The sequence below is a fragment of the Microtus oregoni genome, unplaced genomic scaffold (genome assembly GCF_018167655.1).
Source record: "Microtus oregoni isolate MIOR12 unplaced genomic scaffold, Mior012 000029F_ref0000214, whole genome shotgun sequence".
In the NCBI taxonomy this organism is placed as follows: Eukaryota; Metazoa; Chordata; class Mammalia; order Rodentia; family Cricetidae; genus Microtus; species Microtus oregoni.
Window position 1 is genome coordinate 31,353,634 of NW_024543088.1, and position 9,075 is coordinate 31,362,708.

The following is a 9,075-nucleotide window of genomic DNA, read 5'->3' on the forward strand; positions in this document are numbered from 1 at the left end:
GGGAGTGGTCATGACAAAGGGAGGGATGTAAGAGAGGTACAGGAGACTCCTTGAGAACAGAGGTTTGTAAGAGCTTCAGGCAAAGGAGAGGTGGCTCAATTTCTGGTTGCTGCACGCCAGTTAGGGCTGGCAATGGGATCAATCTACCTTTCAGGAGGCCAGAAACCAGACCTGCCACCACGTAGTGGCAAGATGTCGGGTGACTCAGTTTGAGAGTTTTTCTCTCTAAACACCGCCATTCTTTGGTTTCTTGATTCTGACTAGAGTTCTGAATTTCAGACACCAGGAGGTAGCCCTCATCTCTGACTGTTTTCTCTCTAAATCCAGGACACAGAACCTAGGATCAGGAGCAACAACAAAGAACATGCATGCTGTTTCTACAGAGGCTGTTGCATATAATGTCATAGTTCAGAGCCAAGGCTCTATGCAGGTCTGACAAGATAGCCCTGGTTCTTTATGCCACATCCCAGTGCCTTCTAGAAGCTCTTTTCTTCTATTCCTTTCTCTACCACTTGCTAACTATGTCTTAAATTGGCTGAAACTTGGACTTCTCACGTAAAAAAATGGAGCCACTTATAGAACACAACAGAAACAGTTTGGTCTCAGTTAAAGGCTGAGCATGTGTCACGAGACAATCAAATTCAAATCAACTCCATTACTTAGGCAGCTGTACGACTTCGGAAACCCATGGCACATGTCCTGGTGCCTCCCTTTCCTCCTTCATAAATGGGAATAATCAATAACCATCTTCTGCAGGTGCACTGAGATAGTAATAAGACAACCCAGAAAGCATGCGCCCTGGTCCCTGCGGCGTTTTGAGCACTCAGTATGTGTTGAGTTAATATCGTCACGGCTGCTACACACTTCAACAATATTTCCGCAGATTAGCGGCTAGTTCTTCTGAACTCACTATAGAATAATTTGGCCACAGGCAACATGCAGAACAAAATGTTATTTCTAAAGGTGATTGATCCACTGGCTTAAGTAGATCTTTTACTTTCCCCAAAGAGAACAAGTTGTCAAAGTGAAAGTCAAAGACAGGCCCCGAATAACACTGCTTGCCTTTATGGTCTATGAAACTGGAGGAAAGGGCTTGAGGGAAGACCAAATTAATTCAAAGATTAGCTGAATGTAGTAACTACATACTAAATCATGAACTCACCCACATACAGGGTAGGGGATAGAAATACAGCTTGTGTAAGGAGAAAGCAAAGTAATAGAGCATCCTGCCTCTGAGGCTTACGCAGTGCGATCTCGTATATCTTCTGTTACTTAACTGAGCCCCACTTTCCACAGGCATAAAGTAGACATCTGATGAGGTACAGGCTTGGAAAAAGCACTTCTCACAGTCCTTCTTTGTTCTCACACAGGTAGCTCCTACTCTTGCCAACAGAGGAGGATCCGCCATGGGTGAGATTCCCGAGGGAAGGAATATTTGAGTGTCAGGACATTCCTGCTGCTGAATTTTTCACTGTGTCTGGAATAGCAACTGACTAGTTTCCACGACTCCTTTATTCTTGTCTCCCGTTCATGGCTATGGCCATCTGAAATTCTCGGTTGGATATGCACAGCTGTCGGCACAGCAGTACATGGACGAAGTGCTCAGGAACGAAGGCTTTATTTTACAGTTTACAGCACATTCCCTCTGCCTTACAGTGTCATGGTACAGAGTTAGCTACTCATCCAAGACATAGCAAATACCTTCTCCCTACTGCAGTTGCCTTCTGGAAAGAGCAGTGACAGTTGAGTTTGCTTTTGCTTCTGTTTGTGTTTTCCTTGTGGTTTTCTTTACTATGACGTGTCTGGCTATTTTATGAGCGAGAATGTTCTGACTGCCTTAGAACATTTCTCTGTGCAAACATCCTGCTTTAGTCTCTTTAATCAAGGCCGAGGAGATCAGTTTCCTTCTGAGAGGGCAGAATTCATAAGATGCTATCTTTTCCTTGTAAGCACCAAGCCCAGCACCACCTTTCTGTTTATTAACAATTCCCCATGTGTCTCGTCTATTTGGACACACCACATCACATCCCCTTAAATTTCCATGGAGAGAGATTCCTAAAACTCTACTCTCTTCTCTACCCATGCCAGGACATCAAATTTCTCTTCAATGTCAAGGCAATATTATGCACATTAAGTGGACCACGTTGGTGTGATCTTCATTCGCAAGCCTTTTTATCTCAATTTGGCAACATGTGGTAATTTATACTATCTCCGAATACCAGCCTAGGCATATCTTTGCACATTATATCTTGCATTCCTTCAATGAACAGAACTTTTTGTAGGAAGAGGAAGTCTTTGTTTTATTTAGATTTGTATGTTTACTTATTTTTAAAGATCTGAGACAGAGATTTTCCCTCTCTGGCCTGGAACTTACTACGTGGACAGGACACTGGATCAGAACTTTGAGTGACCCTCATGGTTCCTCTTTTCTGCAATTATAAGTTGAGCCACCACACCTAGAAGAGAAGGTCTTGAGTCACATTTGCTTTTGCAAATATTTCTTGATTATTTACTTATCTGTCATTTAATTTTCATAATAGTCAGTGAAATTGGCTTTGTTGGTTATTTAAAATAAATATGATTTATATTTATAAATTATTCTATTTGTAGAACAACAAGCTAAATTTTGGTGATGTGAAACAATTGTTAAATTGTTCAGCCTATAGAGCGAACAATTTTGTTTATAGAGTCAGAGAGACACTTTGGTCAATAGCAATGCCAGTCAAAACCCAGCTCTTAAAAAATAAATATACTGTCACTATGTTATGGGCATCACCATAGCCAACTAATTCTACCATGCAGTTATGAGCTCTTCATGCAAGTGAGGGGACAACCAGGGACACTTGTTGGTGAAACAAATGAGTGTAGACTGTAGGATAACAACATGCTGACAGACTAGCAGGGACAGTTTCTAGAACCAATGTTTGCTCTGCCTTCAGGCCAGGGAACAAAATGAGATGCTCTCTGACAGGCCATGTGGGAAATAAAAGCATCACTGTTCAAAGGAGGAGGCTCAGAAAGTTTTTGGATCCAATTCCTTGCTATGAAAAAGACAACGATTCTATGTTTGGCAAGTGGGAGTCCACTGTGTGTGTGCTTCAGAGGGTTTCAGTCCTTCACAGGCCGTGTATACCCTCATAGGCCAACTAGCTTTCTAGTGCCACTTACTGACCTTGGCTGCTTGAAACAACAGAAAGTATAGAACGATGTATTCTTAAATCTTTTATTGAAAGTGTATTTCACCACGAAAACCCAGGCGAAAAACTCTCAGCTCCTTCTCTAGCACCATGTCTGTCTGCATGCCACCCACCATAATGATAATGGACTAAAGCTCTGAACTACAAGTTAGCCTCAATTGAATTTTTTCCTTTGTAAGAGTTGCTGTGGTCATGGTGTCCACTCTCAGCAATAGAAACCCCAGCTAAGACAAACACTGAAGAAAACTTCTCGGAAGTTTTCTCTTTAAGCATGGACTCAGCAGAACCAGTTTTATTTTTACTGTTCTGTCAAACAAACTGCTCCAAGATCTCCCGGAACTAATTGTTTATGGCTATATAAACTGGTAAAATTCACTCTTAATAAAAATCAAACACTTCCCCTGCTGTTTCACACACAGCTAACCAAGCCTATATCTCTGCCATGCCTCACCATATACATTACTAGACATTTAAAACCAATGAGGCCTGTTAAGGTGTATCTACAGTATCTGTTCCACAATCCAGCCTAAAGGAACTTTTAATCTTCTTTCTATCCCTGATATTATCTCTCCTTCACAGTCATGTATCACATGGAGATTGATAAGCTTATTTTCATTCAAGTTGTTCAAGATATTAACTGGTACCACTAGGAAGCCAGTAGAACTACCTTTCATATTTGAATATGCACTTTTCAATGTTGATCCTTTGGATGTCTTTTGAGAGAATGGGGGGTGTCCTTTAATGGGTGTAAGAAATGTACAACATAGTGCAATGGACTATAAACTTGCGTCTGATTTTTCATAGAAACTAATCTTCATACATTTGTCTCTATGACGGTGGCACTCAGGCATTTCCCATTTCCCAAGCTTTCATCCGAGAAAGGGGAAATAGATTTAACACAGCCTGTCTGCCTGCATCTTCCCATTTGCATCTCCTAAATATAATGTAAATGAACCCCGTTCTTGTCATAGCATTTTCCATGTTCTAGACTTGACCCTCACAAAACTTACCTGGTAAAAGGGCAAGTGGTTCTGGTTTCAGACAACCAGCCAAGTCTAGAAAGATTTCTACACCATTTGATTAACAGCAGCCCGGATCCCCTGCCTTAGAGAAGTTCCTGTCTGTGGGACAATCATTGCCATTATGCGAAATGTTATCCTTGTTATTCTCTGTCCTCCATGCCAAACAGTCATTTTCCTTTTTTGAGTTGTTCCCATTTGTGATCTTGACAGCCAAGCAGTCCTTATCAGCACGAAAGGAGAGCGCGGGGCACCATTTGTGAGTGAAAGTGATACTGGCGACCCTCATGTGGCCTAAGTGAAGACCATGCTCAGAAGCATGGTGAGTTCTCATAAACAGAGGATGCTGAAGGGGAGGCCAATGTGCACACAGTGTGCCTCCAGACCTGTCTGTATCACAGGAGATGAAGCAACCTGGGGATGATTTTCTCAACGATGGCAGTGAGTCCGGCTGTGATGTGAGCACAGAAGCAGCCAGCAGCGCCTTCATTCCCGGCATCTAGTCCCTAAAAGCTGCTGAAACCACAGTCCAGTACCTGACCTGAGGGGGTTTGTGACTGAGATGATACACTTCAAGTTTCAGAAGATGACAGAGTCCCCTGGATTGTACTCCAGGATAGGAAACTTGTTGAAGACCTCACTTTCAAGTCAGTAGAGAAACAGAAGGGTGAGTAGTGTGTGACCCAGCGCCGGGCCTTTGCTGGTAACTGGACTAAAATGATAGATGAAACCTCTTTCCTGCTGGTCTTGCCCATATCTAAAATCTACCCAAGATAACTGTTGTCTCAACATAGGCCCATATTACAAATAAGAAGCCTGGGCTCCCTGGTTTACTGTATTTACTCTCACTGACAACAATCCAATGGGGGCAGTGGGATATGAGTTGGTTTAGCAAAGGTATGTGGAAGACTTGTACTATTTTTGGATTGTGAGTGTCTGTCAAAAGTGATGTTTTCTGTCTTTTATACATTGTTTTCCCTTCCTATAGCTGCTATACATAAGCATTAAGTTTACGTCACTTTTACAAAGAAAATTATAAACTATTTTAAATTCATTGTTCAACTTTAACAACCAAGTGAAAAAAAATCAGAGATGAACAACTTTATCTTGTTTGGGGTTTTTTGTAAGGTTTACAGGCAAGAATTTTAATAACACTCTTGCTTTTATATCTTAATTCTTCAGATACACTTCACAAATGTATCCACCTTTGTGGACAGAGATTAAATAAATTTTCTGATACATAAAAAGTAAAACAATGCATGTCATTCACTGAGACCGTCCTTGCTTTTCTTATTGATGTTCAATAGAAGACTCAGGAATCTATGCGCACATTCACACACGTGGTACAAACACATGTACACATGTATGCACACATGCATGCACAAATGTACATACACACATGCACATGAAGGATCCCATGGGTCCCTATGTGTGGAAACAGAAACACAATGATCTCTTCATCAAGGTTCAGAAGGAACTGCACTGTGTTCCAGACTCTGGGATTCGCTGTTGCCCGCCTTCCTGCCCTTTTCACCTAGAATCTCTCAAACCAAAGTGGCAGTGGCAAGTGACTCGGCTAAGTAACTGACCTAACAACCCAAGTTTAAACCCCAGTCATCCTGAGGCCAAGAGCATCCCATTGGGCCTTGTGATACAGTTAGCATGTCTGTGTTATGCAGGCTTTTAGGACTGTCAGTGAAGCTGGGGGTTCTTCCAGAACACTAACAAGAGAGAAGAAAAGTCCGCCTGTGAATAGTGGAGTTGGAAGACGCACCTGGCAGAGGCACAGCTTTAGGACAAAGAAAATAAAGGGGAGAGACCCAATTAGAGCTGGGGTTTGAAAAGGCCAGCAACGGCCTGTAAAGTTAGTGTGTCTATCCTCCCAGGCACTGTGCTGGCAAAATGAGCGTCAGATCACCTGGACCGGTGACAGGACAGTGGGTGTTCCGTTGCTCTACTTCGGAGGACTCCGGCCTGAGAGTGGGAGTCGAGAATGACGATGGAGCTCAGCTCTCCAAGCTAATGCGAGGCGGTCTAGTTATGCTGAGCTCAGCAGAATAACCCCAGGCCTCCCTGGAAGAATTCCCAGGCCTTCTCCATCTGCTTAAGATTCTTCCTGGGTATGGACTGAAGCAATTTATTATTTGCTCTAACAGTGTCTACTTTTCACCTCAGATTCTCTAGCCCGCTTGCCACAGATTGTCTACTTAAAGTGGTGTGAGGAAGCAGAAGTCACACAGGTCCTGGAGAACCTTCAGGGCTGGGAGAGCAGGCGAGGAGATGCTGTAAGTTTCACTGTTCTGCAGCCCCCAAAGCAAACACTAAGCCAGACCCAGGCTGACATGAATCTAATGGTTGTTTTTCTTCAGAAATTTCATTTCCACAGCATATGATCTAGTTCTTTGACTGTTTGACTAAGAACTCCAAATGTTTTCGACTTTCCTTCTCTGAACTCTACAGGTTCCACAGCACTGAGCAATGGACTGCAAAACAATGGTTTTCTGCAGCTGAGTCACAGATTCCTGGTCACCTCACCCAGTGACCCACAGGTTGGAAGAAAGCTTGCCTCTGTGCTGCCTGCCCTAGAGTAAGGTTTGCTGAGGAGGCTCCCTGGCCAACCTCCCTCCCAGAATGCCTTGACAATGTAAGGTTATCAGAACACTATTATTCCCAATAGTAATCCCAGTAGAGGTTTCTAGTGGACAACTCTATAAGTACTTGATCAACTGTAAAAAAGAAAGAAAGAAAACCCTAGCACCGGCCCATTCCCAGCCCTCCCAGCCCTCTCATTGCCCCTGTAAATGGGAGGACTAAAATGCCAAACGCAACACACAGTTAGGAAACAGTGAACACAACGCAAAGCTATGTGAAAAACATCAGACCATACAGTGGTGAACGGGGAATCAGATCCTAGAGCAGGATGCTATCGCCAAGTCCAGTGAGGTACAGCGATGCCTCCGAGTGGGCTACCTTTGTCATTTCTAATTCCCCAGAAGCTCCAATAAGGAGTGAGAGGAAGCTGATAGAATTAACTTGTATAATAGATTCTATCCAACTCAATCTACCTGAAATATCGTTTTGACATGTAACCAATACAGAAATTATTGACAGCGTATTTTAGCTAAATTCTCTGTCTAACATGTCTTTTACACATAGAGGACCTTTCTGTTTGGATCAGGGCCTCTGTCGCACTTGAAAGAAAAACACAAAGTAGCCATCTTACTGCACAGCGTAGCTGTAGATGTAATTACTTACTAATAAATAAGTATAATTGATTAATTAGTTACCAATGTGATAAATAAGATTAATGAATAAGAACAGTAGAGTTACAGGTAATGATTTCTGAAGGGCTGAAGAGACCAGGTGGGAACCTGACCGCTTCTGATATATAAGCCATGATTCTGGGTTCATTTCGGCCTCTGTTCAGTCTGCTGTCTCTTTGGTCTGTCATTTTCTCAAGGCCTCCTCTCATTGCCCCTATCAGGGACACTGCTGGAGTGCGGACAGGCCAGAGTATAAAGAGTCAAGGAACGGGCTGGATTTCCAGTCTAATGACCTTGGATGAGTTACCTAATCTCCTTGGTCTCAGATTTCTTTTCTAAGTAATAGGATTAGCTCCTTCGGTACTGCCTTGTAAGGACTGAGTGAAATCATAAATATGAACTGCCCAGCATCAAACGGACACTATAGAGCTTTCAAATTTTTAGTGGCTATTTTTTTTTACGATTTATATAAGTTTAGAATGAGGGGCAAAAGGGAAAAAAGCAAGCAGAAAAGAAAGAGGAAAATTGAAGGTGCTGAAGTCTCAGACTCAGCCTCGCTTCTCAGCACTCGGTGCCTCGAGTCTTCCTTGATCTCAGTAACTTGGTGACTTCCGCCAGAGCACCAAGCCCAGGCTGTGCAGAAAAACCAAGAGGAGAAGAATAAGAAAAGAAATTTCCCGTTTTCACCAGTTTGTCCAATGCCATAGTGACCCAGGTGGCCAGGGGGAGAAACCTCAGTGAGCACCAGGGAGGGGACATACCCCCGTGACTCTAACAAGTATCTTGGACACTTTGTACAGTTCACTTCTCACAGACTCTGTCATCCAGAGCTACCACTTGCTCGGTTTCTGCAGGTTCCCCACCATGTTACCAGACCCATGCCCTGCTGGGTGCTAGAACTAGCACCATGGCCGCCACACTCTCTCCTCTACTGTCCCTGCAAAAACAGTCTGGCCCACCTGTAGAAGGCATGAGCGGAGGGGCGACTCACCAGCTCGTTCTCCTCTCCCTCATTGAGCAAAGCCTGGTGACCATTCTTGCTCTTCTCCATCCAGAGCAGCGTGTGTGGCTTCGTTCCGACTACTGCGTGGGGGACTGCGGGAGCCACCTGCACGGCTGTGATTCAGGCGCTGCTTGTCATCGCTGCTCCCAGGTGCTTACAAAACCCGCTGGCACCTTGCCGCTTAGAGCAACAAAGAAGAAAGGGAAGGCTCTCCACAGCCACGGGATTGGTCTGCTAATTTATCTGCTTGATGTGTGTTTTTTCTTCCTAGTGTTTATTTACTGAGCTACATGTGCAGTGCCTCCAGACTGAAGGAATGATGGGGTGTGGGGGGAGCTGTTGTACTAAAAAGTAATTTCACATGCAGCCCCTGAAAGTCCCCACCAAAGAACAGGAATGGCCACCGTGCTAAAAGGGACAAGGCAATCCAGTCCCATTTGTCTCCTGAGCGCTGTGGAAGCTCTGGAATTTAGAGAAGCTGTGAACACAGTGAACATGGTCATGGAAACTGGAGGAAGGGGGAGTGGGACCCCTCCTGGAATCAGGGGGAAGAAATGGAATTTTAATCCCTGCTCTGCTGATGACACTGGATA

General features: G+C 43.8%; 1 protein-coding gene across 1 annotated transcript in view; it reads right to left on the reverse strand.

Annotated features, from left to right (window-relative positions):
• Atp13a5 (ATPase 13A5) overlaps window positions 1–8,656 on the reverse strand; it is a 121,729-nt gene extending 113,073 nt beyond the window's left edge. Inside the window, exon 1 of the mRNA XM_041677977.1 lies at window positions 8,471–8,656. Within this exon, the coding sequence (XP_041533911.1) occupies window positions 8,471–8,530 (60 nt within the window). The 5' untranslated portion in view covers window positions 8,531–8,656. The remainder of the gene's footprint in view (window positions 1–8,470) is intronic.
• Between the last annotated feature and the right edge of the window lie 419 nt (window positions 8,657–9,075).